At 37.5% G+C, this 17,318-nt stretch overlaps 1 protein-coding gene across 1 annotated transcript in view; it reads left to right on the forward strand.

Moving 5' to 3' along the window:
- Positions 1–230: 230 nt before the first annotated feature.
- The window catches only part of lgr4 (leucine-rich repeat containing G protein-coupled receptor 4), a 63,085-nt gene continuing 45,997 nt past the window's right edge, over positions 231–17,318 (forward strand). The window contains exons 1-2 of the mRNA XM_079866899.1: positions 231–550; positions 757–1,032. Of these exons, the coding sequence (XP_079723025.1) occupies positions 827–1,032 (206 nt within the window). The 5' untranslated portion in view covers positions 231–550; positions 757–826. The remainder of the gene's footprint in view (positions 551–756; positions 1,033–17,318) is intronic.

Genomic DNA, 17,318 nt, shown 5'->3' on the forward strand with positions numbered 1-17,318 from the left:
TAAACACCACATTTGTGTAGTTTTAACCACGCCCCAATTAATGGGTTTATTATTAAACCCATTTCTTGATTATGTAAATATTTCACAGTCACAAGTTGGCTACTTTTCGGCTTCACACTATATAACTGACGTCGAGAAATCATTAATATGTAGGTTTGTATTAACATATTCAGCACCTCACTGGCTGTCCTGCAGAGAGAGAGAGAGAGAGAGAGAGAGAGAGAGAGAGAGAGAGAGAGAGAGAGAGAGAGAGAGAGGGGGGGGGAAACGTGAGGCTCGATTGAGAGCTGACCGTGTTTTCTACAGGAAACAAATCAGAGAGAGGGAGAGAGTGAAAATGCTGTTGTAACCGCTGTGTTTGTCGCGGTTTTGTGAGTGTTTTCCTGGAAGCTGACGCTTAGCGAATCACGCCAATCTGGAGCCCCGTTTGTTTAGACCCGGGAATCTAAGCTAAAGGTGTTTATTTTGTGTTTTTGGAGGCGTGAAGCTCGAGACTCCGCGCAGAATGACCGTTGACTGGCCCGATCTGCTTATCGTTCGCGGGCATTAGGTAAGAGCACTTATTTACACCGATCATGGCTGAAAGAAAAGCAGATAGCATAACGTTTCTTTTGGGCACTCACAAACAATAAGACATGCTGTAGCTTAATTTTAGTCCGTTAAATCGCCCACATCATGCCTAAATCTGATTAAACCCAGCGAATTCAACCTAAAGACTTCTGAGAGCTTGATATTGTACTTGTTCTTATGTTGAAGGAACTATCACTACCTCCGTTTGCTGGCGAAACAAACAACGCATTTGCCTTCGAGGGTCTTTTGGCTCGAAATGAAGAGAAAAATGGCATTGCTGGCAGTCCGAGTGCTTGTGTTGGGCTTGTGGATAGGGGGGCAGTCAGCCACTGCGGGAGAGGGACAATCCACTCCGGCCACATGCTCTCCGCTGTGCCGCTGCGATGAGGACGGAGGAGCGGACTGTTCTGGACGAGCACTGACCACTGTTCCCACCGGCCTCAGCGCTTTCACATATTACCTGTAAGTTACTACAATAACTTTTAACAATCAAGTTCATGCTGGGAACAAGTGCATACTGAATGTAGAAAACGGTGTTCTAGACGTATTTGGCTCCCATATCTAAAAAGTCCTTATTAAACGTTACATGTTTTTTTTTTTTTTTTTTTTTTTTTTTTTTTCAGTAAACGAATTACTGTAGAAATACCAATAACAACATGTAGCAATCCCGCAAAATAATGACGCATGTCTAGTTCATGCATTTTACGTAAACTAACCATAATTTGTCTGCCTAAAACAAGTCTAAAATTGTTTTCAGTCTTCAAGTTAATAAGATCATTGATCATGTAGTTTCAAACCATGATAAACTCTTTTGTGACTCAGAAACACACCTTATCCACTCACTTTTATTCACAGCATAGCACTAAGCTGCAGTACAAAATGTTCAAGATTAAGGGTGAAAAATCCAAATTAAGTAGTTTTGATGGACATGACTGGCAGTAAGTAATCATTATTACAGAACAAATATTAGCTAAATTTCTTCAGAAATTCATAGGTGAGATTTTTAGTTTTGTAGCTCAAAGTCCATCTTGGGCCGCTTTTGGGTAGGCTACTTTGTGTGAGTGTAACGGACTAAATGACCCATGCGGTTAATAAAGAGAGGGCTGCTCATCTATTATTGAATGCAGCCAGCCTTTAAAACCATACCAGCCTGCTTTTAAACCCATGCAGCATAAAGGTAGATTTTGAGCCAGTCATTTATATTGAGGTGAGTTGAGGTGCTTTTCTATATATAGGGCTTTCCACAAATGTCTTTCTCAACAGTCTACTGCGGAAGTTTTTTTTTTTTTTTTTTTGCAGTGCACAACGGACACTAGTATTATATCTTTCTGAATTTTTTTTTACGGTTACATTTTCTTCATTTTTGAATTAAAATTTGAATCACTGATAATTCAGGAGCCCTCCCACATTAAAATACACAAGTAATTTAAGTATGTGTAAGTATACTGTCAAACAGTAAGCTTTACCATTACTGACTAAAGGCCCGTTCACAATAAGAGCTAAAACTATAAAGAACTATAACAACTAAATTAGCATCCACGCCAATGCACGATAGCATTCTTTTTTATTATAAGCGAGAGCATGCAGTTATGCTGTCTTTATTATGTGGTTTTAAATGCTCAAGCTCCTTAAAGTCGGTTGGATTCTGATTGTCTCTCAATGTTTTTATTGTTCATCAGCTGGGAAAAAAAATTGTTCTGAAAGTGATTCCAGCAATATCGTGTGGCCTTATTCTCATAGAATTAGAATGATTATTAAAACTTTATAGTTATTGTCCTTGGTGTTAATGGGCCTTAATTCTTGATGCTGACTCCTTTGGTCTGTATCAACAAGCATTTGCATCATCCGTGCATAGTTTGATGTCTCACCGGTTGACTTTGAGAACTTTTTTCCGTCTGTTAATACAGAAAGGCTGTTTTATTGCTGGGCTGAGCCAGAGCCCAGTGTCTGTGGCACGTGCGAATCATGTCCCTCACCTCATTAGACTTTACCAGCATTTTTTGTGCCTTTACTTTGTTGTGTGTTACTTTTCTGCCAAATTGTTTAGAAGCAAGTCTGGAGGTGAGTGTTTATTCTGCAGCTCTCTCTTGGATCCCATACATTTTGAAAACAGCTTGACCGGGCTCTCGAAATACCTCTGCCAAGCTGCAGCATGTAACTCAACGCCAAGCTAAGTCCAGTCTGGAGAAGCGATAAAGCCAGAAATAAAGCCACAGAGTTAACACTAGCGACGGCAGTGGTCATCTTAGATGTCAGTGAATTATATGGAAATAGGAGGGATGCATGTGTAGGCATCAGCAGGATGCTAATACTCCCGACTGGGTTTTTTATATATATATTTTTTTATATGTGAAACATTTTGTTAGGCAGTGTCATCATTACAACCAACAGCATGTTGTTAAATGTTTCTTGACCAATATGAACCAATTCACCAGCAAGCCACATTATATTGTTGGACTAGGGGGAATTCAGGTAAGCTAAATTGGGAAATTTTTTTGCCATTGAGATGAATAATGTCTCAAACATTTTATTTATTTTTAATTCAGCATGTAATGAAAATTCTCCCTATCTATTTTGTAAGTGCATGTTATATATCTTATTGTGAACCATTCATCTATTCACTTTCAAAATTTGTACATAAATAATTATAAAAAAACAAATAAAAAAAAACTGACGTATGCCGGACTTCTTCTAATATTTAGTCTACTTAAATCCCTCCAAAATCGTGTGCAAGCTCACCTTCATGTTTGAGTGCAACAACCACATCTCAACATCCAAATAACAACTAATGGATAGAACCTGGTCTCTGTCCTATATTTTTTTCTTTTTCAACAATCCGTTACACTTATGTGTAAGTCACAATAGGGAATAAAAGATCTGTTGCTACTTCCACTTAATGATTTTGAAGACTATAAAATTAATGTGTGACCGTATTTTCTCTTATTTGTAAAATAGGCCTACTGGTTAATCTGGAAGCTATGTTAGTGATGAAAGGTGTCTATATTTAAACAGTTTGTGTTTTATTGTGGTCCAGTTTTTGATAAAATGCACATTTCTGATCAATTGCCGAGTGATGATGAGCAGATGATGGGACATCTGTCAGTCAGTCTGTGTGGTAATAGTCATAAGTTGTGAAATGCGCTGCCACCGCTCCAGCCGTATTGCTGCATCCGGCTGCGTCGGCCTGCTGCACGCTTTACTGCATTTCTGGTATTTATTTATGTAATTGATAATAGTTGGGCTGTTCTCTCTACCCGTACTCTGGGTTGCCTTCAGCTGTCGCCACACTGTCTCTCCCTGCAGAGAAGAACAGAACTGGAGAATTAGTGAGAGAAAGGACAATAGAGGGAGGGAGTTGAAGTTGAAAACTGGTAAAGTGACAAAGAAAAAATATGTCGGAGGATATCAGGATTCGGAGGGTCAGAGAAAAAAAAGGGAGGGAAACAAGTGTAAAAGTGTGAGAGAGAGTGGGCACAGTCTGGTTGATAATTATTCTCTAGTCTAGATAGCAGCCCTCAGTGGGGTTAATATAGTTTGCTTACTTCAACAGGTTGTTGCGCAATACTCCAGGTTAATCATACTCTGTTTAGGTGGAGTATCGTAGCAGGGCGAGTGAGAGACTTAGCACCAGCTTAAGAAACAAATATGCACTGTAGTATCGCTCCACACCAGAGAAACTTTGACCTTGACTGAGCTATATGGACAGATGTAACTATATACTTATTTAACTCCCGATGCAGGTGGTTCATAGCATAATACAGTGCACTTTGGCCTTGATAGTGTTTTAACAAGCACCCAGTAAAAAAAATTCTGTTTTGTTGTTTTGATAAGTGCTTTCTTAGTTGGGGGTGGGAGTGGGAGTTGGGGTTGGGATTTATGCTTAACTCATATATTTGAAAAAGTATTTTAGAATTTTTTTTTCTTGTAATAATTTCAAATGTCTTACCTAGTTGTTTGTTAATTGTTTTACTTTTGTTATTCACTTTATCCCCATGAAGAGACCCTTGCTACTCACTTCTTTCCTTACTTATCTTGTTCTTTTCCAGTAAGTTTAAAAAATATATATATTTTTTGTTACTATTCAATTGTATGTCCTTCATAGTCAAGCGCGTGACTTCTTTATTTTTGACCCATGCTACTTTTCAATTTACCTTGCCTCTTTTTTGGTGTGCCGTCACTGGCTGAAAGAATTTCCCTTGTGTATATGTGTGTGTGCGCTGGCTTAGTGCAGTGGGGATATCCCCCCTTAACCGTCTGTCCACACGCCATTAGCAAACTCTTGCCTCAGCCTCAGTAAAGCCCTTCAGCATTGAGGAGCTGGAATGTGCCTTTGTGTCCCATTAACAAAACAGAGACGCCATGTTCTTTTCCATCTTAAAGGCTGTGAGAAGGGTTGCACGTCTACAAGCTCAGTCAGATGGAACCGGCAGCACCATTTTTCCACACCTTTCCCTGACTGAATGTATAGAGCGATTAGTGATCTTGTTTCTGTGCAGTCAGAGGGTACGTGACAGAAAATGCCTGGTAGGGTAATGCACTTTTAATGGTGTTCGAGAGTGAATTAGAGGATGAAAGTTTGTCATTGCTCTTCTTTTGATTTCGATTTTTTTGAGCAGGCCACCAGAAAGAGGCACATACTTTTCTTGATTCTGTCAGATAAAATTACTAGGGTGAAAACTATGGATTAGCTGAACCTTTGAGATGCAATGTTTTATCTGAAGATGGTTTGTATGCCTCAGTGTTGCACAAATGATTTACAGCTCTAACTGATGTTATGTGGTGAATTGGGATGGTTCAGGATAAAGGTTGTTTTATATGCACATGAGCACAGGCAGCCTTCAGTCATACCTGCGCACACACACACACACACACACACACACACACACACACACACACACACACACACACACACACACACACACACACACACACACACACACACACACACAGGTCATGAGAAGAGCTCTGAAGGAAAAGAGGGCCCTCTGTGTTCAGTGTTCTGGCAAAGACTTTCTCAGCCGTTACAGGTGAAGCCTCATGAATGTCTGTGACTTCATTTTCGTTTTTACAAGAACAACTTTGCGTATCCAGTTTTAGTCCCAAACATTGAACTTAATACAAAAAAAATCTATGGTTGGCAACCAAGTTTTTATTTATTTTTTCAATCCAGAAATGTTAATTTTTTAAAGGGGCTATTCTCCTATTTGGAGAATTTAGAAACCCTTGTGACACCGGTGGCTGTTAAGTGAACTGCAGCCAGCAACTTGCTGCTTGTGCTCGCACTCCTGCACACGTAACATAATGCCCCGATATACTCACAGCGAAGTCCTTTTTTCACTTTTTGCTTGGGGTCAAATGAAGTTAGAGCGATGTTTAGATGAATATGTAAATAGGTGCTGCACGCTTTCCTCTTAGAAACAAAATAAACACACAATAAAAATGACAGCAGTGAGAAAGCAGCAGTTAAGAAAGCATGTGAGCATAGCGATGTGGATATGTTTGCACAAGCTCTGCAATTCACCAGCATCATGTTGACAGATGAAGTAATTAATAATATTCAATATTCACTTAATATTCAACAATATTATTGATCTGACTACTGACGCTGTTGTATGAGAACTGAACTGAGCTGGACGAGGACATCCCTTTTTTTTAAGAACTGCTATATAGATGAAATTAACTAATTTAATAATTGATGATCTTTACAACGGAACTGAATCAACACTGTACTGATTTCAGCTGAACAACAGCCAAGATGCATCATTCTCCTGTTGTAAAGCTGCTTTGAAACAATCTGTATTGTAGAAAGCGCTATATAAATAAGGTGACTTAACTTGAAATTACACTGTTATGATAGTTTTATTATGAAGTATATTTGAGACTGTAGACTATATCTGACAATGTGAGACCATAGTTTGAATTAATTGCTTTTCTTTGCATGACACACTGACATTACAGAACAGAATAGCTCTTTTGGCAATATCCTGAACATTGTATAAGCGTTCATTTCATGTGTCATAGAATGGAAGAGAGGCTCTCAGGAGTGCCCATAAATGTCACATCCTTTTTATTTTCCCGGCAATAACCACCTGGGTTTACAATATTTCATAGACGACCTAGGAAGTCGGGGAAGGTCTAGTTTTTTAAAGTTTCATTACATTTAGTTTCGCAATTAATACGTGACATTTTTTACATATAGCCCCTTTAAATAAAACTGACAGAGTTTCATGCACTACATGTTCATAGGAACCATGAGACCACTCTTGGATCTAAAGCTTGAACAATGTAGTCAGATTATAGAAAAAATGACTCTTATTAATCAGTTCTTTTTAGTGAATCAAAAACATACTATGTGACCATGTACCGGTAGTCTGATTCCTGAATAAATCACTCTAATGAATTGGATTTTTTTAGTGAAACAAACACATACAGCTTATAACTTACAGTGAGACTCAGTTTAATTACTGACTGGTTCCTTATATGACATTTTGTACTTAAAGATACACATTATGAAGTTTGTCAGTAGAATTTTATAAATATTAAGGACATTTTTGATTGGTATTGTTGTTGTTTAATATTTAAGGCCAAATATTGGGTTCAATTAAATCTGCCTAAAAAAAAGTAATTAAAAAGATGACACCCTTTACAAGACTTGTTTTACGTTTGTAAAGTATTTTATTTTGTTGTTGTGATTTTATCATTGAATATCTCATAATTTGACGATTGGATCGCTTTTTAATTTTACCCAAAAATAAAAGAAACTTTACTCGGGACCAAAACCGTTCAGAGGAATTATAACTAAAATGGTTAAATTCTTTACGATTCCTATTCCTAATAAAATCACTGTCACTCTGTATCTTTCCCTTTTAGGTTCCTTGTTTTATATCTCTCCCTCTTTGTACTTTACTATTTTTGATGAGCATAAACGAAGGCTCATGATGGTTAGAGAGACACGTAAGAGCTTTTCTCTCATTCAGAAATGGTGGATGTGGGACAAAGAGAGAGACTGTTAGGCTGCCAGAACTTCTTAAAGCATTGCAAGTGTTTATACATGCAGCTTTCAGACCTCAAATCAAACCTTACTGGCCATGCCCTTGTCCTGTGGATTTCGTCCCATGTGAAGAAAATATCCACCAAATGTCCGTTCTGCTGTAAGGAACTGTGAGGACTGGATTAGTGGACTGACAAGTAGTCCCCAGTAGGAGTCCGACCGGAGATGAACTCTAATCCAAGGTTTGTGTGTGTTGTGTTCTCTGGTGGTTAGGCTCCTTGAGAAGTGTCCAGCAGCTGAAGAAGTGCGGATGTCTTCTCAGTCTAGCTCTTCCAGTAAGGAGTGTTTAACATGGCACCTCTCCTTCTAGCCGAACATTTGTACGTGTGTGGTCCTATACAGTGCCACTTGGCTGGCATTTCCTCTCTGCCCATGTGCGCGACCCCTGGTGACCTCGAGTCGCAGGGTCCGTCATCGCCCCACAGCCAAGCGCTTCCTGACCTGGAGATGACCCCCCTGGGTCCCCCGCATCTGTCCACACGCTGCCCCTGCCAACAATTTGTATGTGTTTATGAGTGTGAGAGAGACAGAAAAGCAGCACCTGTTGAATTTATTTAAACTGAGCTGATGATACATTATGTCTAGAGGCCAGTAAAATAAACAGTTATTACCAGTTCATCATTTTCTTCCTCATTTCGGAAACCTCTGCTGTGTCCTCGTCTGGTTGGCATGTCATATTTAAGCCAGTCATGCTTCATTTTGCGTTGCTATTTTTAAGAGTTTGCAATATTTTGTGTGTGTGTGTGTGTGTGTGTGTGTGTGTGTGTGAGTGAGAGAGAGAGAGAGAGAGAGAGAGAGAGAGGACTTGTCAGGACTGGAAGTTTAACACTAGTAGGTACATTGACAACAGTTTACAGTGACAAAACAACCATTATTTTGTATTAGATTTGAGGTGACAAGGGACAATGTAATGGCAAACAACCACACAGAGGAAGAGATGAGCTAGGTTAGGAATGAGGAGCATATTACTGTAAAAAACTATGACAATTACATACAGAAAAGATCATCCTTCATGCAAAGGCAAGGTTTTAGGGACTGCATTCAACTGAGAAACTGTGGGCATAGTTGATTTCAAATTCACACTGATATTTTGTCTAGTCAGTAGACCTAGTAATTACCTTATGAGCAGAAAAAAAAAATACACTACTGTTTAAAAGTTTGGGTTCAGTATATGTATATATATTTTTTTTCTCACCAAGGCAGCATTTATTTTTTAAAAAAAGAAGAAAAAATCCATTTTAAAAAGTAATTTCTTCCTGTGATTGCAAAGCTGAATTTTTAGCAGCCATTAAGTGTCACATGATCCTTCAGAAATCATTTTAAAGACCCCCTGTGGTGAAAATCAAGTTTTTAATGTTGTTTATATATTGTCTATGTGGCGTTTTTATTATGCTTTAAAGGGATAGTTCACTTTGAACTTAAATTTTGGTATGTGTTAGCTTACCTCAAGGGCATCCAAGATGTAGGTGTCTTTTTTTCCGCAGTAGTTTCAATTTTGATATTTTTAGGTCAAACCGTTCTTGTCTGTCAGTCCTATAATGCAGGTCTGTGGTCACTGTCTCAAAGTGCATGCACAGAGTCCAAATTAGTCCAAACTCTGTGCATGCTCTTTGAGACAGTGACCACAGACCTGCATTAAATGACTGACAGACAAGAACGGTTTGACCTAAAAATATCAAAATTGAAACTACTGCGGAAACAAAGACACCTCGTTGCAAAGATAGCTGATAATAATAGTCATTTAAATAAACAAAATCTAAATAATATCATTTTATGACGACTTCAGATGCAAAAGCCTCTAATACCGTCTGAAATTTTCTTCTAAAAGAGCATTTTTATCAAGCTTGTATGTTTATGTTCACACTTAAATGGCAATGAAAAGTAGCCTACCTATTAATTGTCATTAAAGTGAATTTACTGACCTTAAATATACGAGCTTGATACAAATGATTGTTTTAGAAGAAAATTTCAGATGGCACTCAGAGGCTTTTGCATCATGAAGTCTTCATATATATATATATATATATATATATATATATATATATATATATATATATATATATATATATATATAGGCCTATATGATCCGAAGTAACTAGTTACTCACTACTTGAGTAGTTTTTTCATTGGATACTTTTTTACTCTTACTCAAGTAACTATTAAGATTATTACTTTTACTTTTACTTTGAGTAAATATTTCTATAAGTACTTGTACTTTTACTTGAGTACAGTTTTTGGATACTCTACCCACCTCTGCTTGAGGTAAGCTAAAACATACCAAAATTTAATTTCAAAGTGAACTATCCCTTTAAGACAAACCATATGCAAATTCATCAACACCATTGCTGAGTATTTTCTCCTTAAAACTACAGTGAACCAACGATGCGTCTAATCATATCAATTACCATTATGTTTAATTTGCCCTTCCACTTCTGAATCAGTTTCTGGTTCAAACATAAATGGCTAAATTAAACCAGTATTTCCACTTGCCATTGTGTAGCGTTTACTACAGTAAAGTTGACCGAGTGGTTCAGGTATTCTAAGCTCTTGGGATTGAGTGGAGGTGGATACTAAATTGCATATCCATGGATCCGTGTATACTGAATGAAGCAAGGGTGTAGTTACATTTGAGCTATTTTAAGGCATGTCGAAATTATTTTCACAGGATAAATCATTTATGTAATTTTGGTGATCAAAGCTTAGTTTTAAGGGATACAATTATTGACTACAGTGGGACTTCAATATTTCAAATGATCAATATTGAAAACAGTTGTGCTGCTTAATATTTTTGTGGAAACTGATACACTTTTTCAGGATTTCTTCTTTTTTCACAAATTTCTTTCAAACATGCTTTATGAAACAACTTTCATTAGCCATTATTAAAAAAACATGTAGTATTCAACAGATCAGTATGAAACTTCAAATATATGAATCAAATTTTCATGACATTCATAATTATTTGAATGTATTTTAAATAATGTTCTGTGGAGAAAGCATGGCTCATTAATATTATCAAGTTATTTATTAAGTGATTTTCACTTGCAAATGCTCACACTCCATTTAATGGCTTTAGAGTTATAAGAGAGTCTGAGAGAGTTTGTGTATGGCACTGTGAGAGAAGGCAGAACAGACTGTGGGGTACTGAGGTAGTAAAGAGGCCCCCCTGTAATTTATTAGAGTGGTGAATTCTAGTCAAAGACAGTTTGATTCACTGTGTTTGGTCTAAACCAGCTGAGAGAATCGTGAGGACAGCCGGACACTCCCTCCGACTCACTCCATTCACACGCTCAAGTTCATCTCTGTCCTCCAGAAACGGAGGGTTGTGAACGCTCACAGAGATGGCCATGTGATTATTTAGAGATCGTTCATGGTCAATGGTGTTGTTGGGACGCAGGCAGGTTGCCTTGGCAGTTAATGGGTTTGTTTAATGTAAGCTTCCTGATGGAGCCTTGAAGAAGACCATCTGCTGCGTTAGAAACGCCTGTCTCCCATCACATCTTCTTTTTCTAATGGACACCAGACAAATGACAGGATGAGGCTCTGAGATCAGTGGAAAGGAATGAAGGGGAAGGATGGACAGAGTAACAGAGGGAGAGAGATGGGCTGAACGATAAACGGGTATACTGAGTGAGATGAACTGGGAAATTGCTGAGACACACACACACACACACACACACAAGCACGCACACACATTCTGTCTCTTAGTGTCACAACACACACAGACACGCAAATAGGTGCAGCCACAGACAGGTCTGTACACACACTCTTACTGGAAGGTGGGAAGCTTCTCTGGTCTCACTGGAATGTGAAATGGCTTCCCAGAAAACTGGTTTTATTTGGGTTTCATTCCCATCAAGCTTCTGTCCAGCTCAGCTCACCTATTCAGAGAGAAAGAGAGGGAACACATGGACCAAATTGAGAAGGAGTACTATGGAAAAGAACTTGCTGGCCGTGAGACTTGTCAGTATCAAACCCTTTTGGGAGGCAACTTGCATTTAGGTAATTCTGTCAAGGACATCTGGACAGCACTCACTGCCAAACATTAGTAAGCATGTAGAATTTTGACCTTGCTGATATTGTATTAAAACAACAAGCTGTCAAGGTATCCACTGATGCTGATATCTTCATAACTTATCCTTCTTTAGTGGGGGAATGTTTCCTTCTCACCACCATGTTTGATACCAACTGTAGCTACCTGATTTGCTAACAAGCATTTTGATAGCAATGAGATCATGTAATTGAAATGATTAAGAATTATTATATTTTAATGAAAGGATTGGAAAATTGCAGAATTTACAGTTTTGTTAACATAATATCTATTCCGATAAAAATACTTTATTAAGATGTTTGCTTAACCACATTTTTAGTGTTGGTAATTTTTGACCTCACCTCAATCTGAACAAAAATAGGAGATGTTTATTATCACTGATTTATTTTGGATTGTCACTGATAGATGTTAAATATCACTCATTTATTGATGTTTACATTAAATAACTGAATATAAGCATGATTGAAATTTGAGCACTCTAGCAGAGGGGGAGGTTTCTTTTTAAGTGAATACGTTTGTTCTGTTGTAGAACTTCAAATGGTTTGGATATGATACTTTGTTTTATGATACTTAAATGGTGCTTTTTTAGTTATTTTGGAGCCATTTATAAGCCACTTCATTGAATGGAAAAGAGCAGCCCGGATATTCTGTTAAACAACAAATTGTGTTCATCACAATAAAGAAAATCAGCTGGGTTTGGATTGACGGGATTTTGAACCTTTAAATGTTTTGTTTATTCCATTTGGAAAATTCACTGTATTAAAGCACATATTTTACCTAATAAAGTTTACATTTAAGAAAATAAAGAAGGGAGGTGAAGGTGTATGGTTTGCTCTTGGCACTTGTGCAGTCTAACTCCAGTGTATGTTGTTTGTGTGGATCGGTGGTGTGTTCAGCCTTGTCCATATCTCATTACAGATAGGCTATCAGCACAGCCCAAACACACTGTGTGCTTACAGGCATGGTGTTCCTGTGGAATTAGCAGCTTAATACACTTCCTTTCTCGCATTCCTGCTGTCTTTCTCTTTCTGTAAATCCTTTGCTTTCTCTGTCTCATTTTTTTTTTTTTTTTTTTTTTGGGTTGACATGTTTGCTCTCAAGGCTGACTGTTTGTGTTAGAGCTCACATGAGGGAATTGGCTTCTTGCTCTGTGACTCCAGAACTGAAACCCTTCTTTGACTGGACATAGAGCTGCCAGTGTGTTGGTGTGACTTGGTGAATATATATATATATATATATAATATACTTTTTTTCATAGGGTATAAATTATGTGTGCATGTGTGTGGTCGTCTTCTCTTCTTTAAGTATTGGGTAAGTCTGTAGATTTTTTTTTTTTAAGGATCTCAGGTAGTTTCGTTCAAAGAGGGTTTAGATTGGAACTCATTACTCAGAGTTTAAATCCCATGTTCTGCGTCAGACGGCACTCGGTCTTTTCCCAAACATTTTAAGAAAAACATTTAAGTGCTGTCTTCCCAAACATTTAAAGAGCCAAGTACTGTGTTTGAATTGGTATATAAAGCTTATGCCCTGTCTTTGAGGGCCATCAGGCCTATCCTTCTTTTGGAAAGGTGTCTTACACTGAGCTTGTGAACTAGAAGGCAATCTGTTTACTTATCTTTCTGCTTTTTATAATTTTGTAGTTCAAACCGTACAATTGTCTTCTGAATGACAGACAGTGTGCTGGAGCTCAAATATGACTCAAACTTGTCTCTTGTGTAGAGAAGGAGAGGAATTTGTCAGGCATGACATCATCCAACCCACTGATAGGCTTCCAGTGTTTAGCGTTCAACCTCTACTGTATGTAATGCTGAAGGAAAAACAAACCATCAGGCTTTCTGCTTGTGAGAAGAGACTAATGTGCTTCAAATTCAGGGTGGAGGTCCGTCTTGAAACAACAAACCCTGAGCCCTACTCAGGCCCTGAAATTCAGGATTGTGGGATTGTAGTTATTGCTCACCACTGTAATCAATCCCACAAGTTGCGCACTCAAAATGTTGGAAAATGAATTTAATTATTGCACAAAATAATCTGACTTTACATTACTGTGTTATTTAGCTGTGCTCCGATCAGGATTTTTGGGGCTGATCACCGATTACCAATCACTGGAAGCAGTATTGGCCAATACCAATCACCGAAATAAATAATAAGCCAACTATTCTTAACAACAATGTATTTGAAGTATAATAAATTTAAGAGATGTGGAAGTATCATGAATTGACAACTCTTTATTTATTGGTAAGGAACATGTGCAACATATTACATGTCCTCTCTCAGAGGTGATTAGGAACAGCTTAGAGCTTAATAAATATAGCATTCCTATGAAATAAATAAGAATAATAAAACTTTATGAACAAAGTAATCAAGAGATTAAGACAACACTGCACAGTCTTCACTGTATAAATTTAATATAGATTAATTAATTATTCTACTAAATCTACTATATTTGTTTTCTTTGTCTTGTTTGATTAACATTAATGAGACAGATTTCTTTAATATTACACCGGCCTTTATAGAGACCACTGATCAAACTATATAAATCATATTATCGGTCAATAACAATGGAACACCCTTATATTATAGACAAGTGCCTAAAAAGCCCTGAATAAGATTAGATGTAGTTCCATGTGAGATAAACAAACATTTATATAAAATGAGATATAAAGTCTCATTTCATGAGCACATTTTTAAGGCGCACACCCTTTTTTATGCTTGTTCTTTAAAACACATCATTTGAAGGGCTGTCAATCAAAATGGAGTTGTCACAGAAACGCCTCACCCTTTTTGGTCTAAAAGCCAGCCGGTGAGCAAGACCCACCCATGCCCTAACACACACACGCACAGCACATCTACGGGCTTTATCATGGGGCAGGCTGTGGCTGGGCTCCTTCAGGGCTTGGCAGGGCTGTGAGCGGGCTGGCCCAGCTGTGATGTGGGTCTCTGTGGGCAGCTGCGGCCACCGAAAGGCCTGCTGCGGTGCTGGTGTGGTTTGCCGACACGCGGATGCTCCCATGTTTCACTGATGCAGTGGAAATGTAAAAGTTAACCCTGAGGGTCTGAGCGGAGGAGTTTAGGAGCCTGCAGAGGGCAGTTGCTATTGATTGGACTCCTGCAAATGTTCATGGGCACACTTTCTGTATTGTTTTACCATCTGATTCACTAAATAATTAGTAACGCTGTAAACACACCCACAAAGTCTATGGTGAATGCAATTTAGCCAGCTCAATTTTGGATCTTTGAGGTTGGTTCTGAGGGTAGATCGCTAATCGAGATAATCCAATAATCATTTTTACTGATATTTTTGACTGATATTTAATAGAGCTGTATGATTAGTCATTAAAAGATTTCAATCTCGATTCAAACACCCACACGATTCCTAAATGACAACGATTCGCCTGTGTCTATTAAAGCTATGACAAAATCATACCAGAATATTCAAATCTGTGTTCGCACTCTGATCCAGAGAAAGCAGTCATGTTTAGGTATGAAATAGCTTCACAAACGGTCTTTTTAACCACAAAGTATTGTGATCTCTGTATTAAAAATATTCAAATGATCACAGAATTACTGGGATGAAAGTTTATACTTCGAATATAGACACTGATGTCTACAGTAGCGATCAAAATAGAGTAACTTGGCGTTTCAGATAATGTTGTTCAGTGTTTTGTTTAGTTGTCTGTGCAGGATTGTGGGAGAATCGTGATCTCTGTATGAAACACAAAAAAAGGGATTCTCAATTTATTCAAAATCGTACAGCTTTTGAAATATTTTGGCCTAAATATTAACAAAATTAATATTTAAATGTTTTTTTACAGGGCTTATCATTTTCATATATTTTATTATACCGATAAGTGTCATCTAGTAGGTCTCTAGAATAATACTCAAATTAGAATAATTTGAATAATTAGAATAATAATAATTAGAATAATACTCAAAACAGCATTGCATTTTGCAACTGAAGAACAGGCCTATTGGATAAATAGCATATAGTATCTGGCTGTAAATCGAATCTCATATGCTTTGTAATTTTTTGAAAAACTGAATTAGACTGCAGTACATGTAGCAAGTGAATATGCACAGGTTTTTGTGCTAAGATGATTTGAAAATTTTAAACGTTTAGTGAATTTGCCCCTGAGTGTTCATTCCAGGACAAATAGGCTTGTTGTGCTTCTTTCAGAGTGATTTAGAGAGTATCATGGATTAAGCTCTAAAAGAATAAATGTTGTTTTAGAAAAGGTGAATGACGCTATCCTCTTAGAAAATAAGGCTATCATTCATAAATCAATGTTCTCTGTCCTATAGCATGAGTTTAACTAGGCTTCTGTCTCTTTCCTGCTCTTTTTCTGTTACTCTTATTGACAGGCAGAAAATCTGCAGTGCTCTGTTGAGACTTGACATGTTCCTGAGCTCTCCTAACACAAGGCTTTTTCTTCTTCCTTCCATGTTTGTAGTATGTATTTTCCATTCAGTCACGCTCCATCTGTAGCGCTTAGGGTGGTCCTTATTTGTATTCCTAGAGTTAGTAATTTAATGACAATGCCAAATTGTATCTGCCTTTGCAAGCTGAAATCTTTAACTGTTTGAGCATGTTGCAGGATTTCACCTTCACAGTACCCAGCAGGTTTTACATTATCGTTCTGTCACTGGTGTTTAAAACAAGACTTTTAACGTTTTCAACATGCTCAAGTATGTTTTGGGTTAGTGCTTGGCCGGTATACCAGTTTAAATTTTGCGTACGATATGTATTTTTCAAATAGCGCCATACCAGCGCATAGCTGAAACAATTGTTGCAACTATTCAATGGCCACAGAGAGCGCTATGTAGAGTGTATTGAGAGGGGACCTCTATTAACTGCATACCCTTCTTTCTAATGGTTATAGCTTTATAACACAACAATAAATATTCCACACAACTAACTCAATTTAACAAGGCAAATACCATTACATGTTGGATTTTCACGATGCAGAAAACATGGACGGAATCACAAATGTCACAAATGGAAATTACTGTATAAAGTGGAATGTCACTGAATTTGTCCATTTTTGGATGAATAAATCAAAAGTTGGACTGTACAATGAATCAAATCGCTATATGCACAAAAAAGACTGCTATTGAAATATTAAGTCTGCATGTTCTGTGTGTCTCTATGTGAATGAAGACTGCAGTTTCGTCTACTACACATACTGAAGTACGCGTGACGTTGCACAGTAGAGTGTTCTTCTTCAAGAAATGATGATAATAATAAAAATAACCAATCTGACTATATTACTAGGGATGCATAATATTATTGGAATATCATTGAAATCTTAAAGGCTTAAAATATCATCGGCATTGGCCCGATATGAAAAATATTATGCCAATATGCCTTGCAGATAAGATGACGTGTTGATTATGCGCCTGCAATAACTCCCATGTGTGCAAGGAGCAAGAATACTCAGTTACTAGCCATAAGATCACGTCAGCAGTTTGGTCATTCTTGAAGTGAACTTGTTATTAGACTAATAAAATAACATTTGTTATTTCTGTTTCTGAATAAATAAAGCAGTAATTAATGTCTTAAAATCACGAGTCTGATTTGATTTAATGGTCAGCAGCTGTAGCCTACATGACTAATAAAAATCACAAACCTGACACTTGTAAATGAAATTATTT

This window comes from Squalius cephalus, assembly GCF_949319135.1.
Source record: "Squalius cephalus genome assembly, chromosome: 3".
In the NCBI taxonomy this organism is placed as follows: domain Eukaryota; kingdom Metazoa; phylum Chordata; class Actinopteri; order Cypriniformes; family Leuciscidae; genus Squalius; species Squalius cephalus.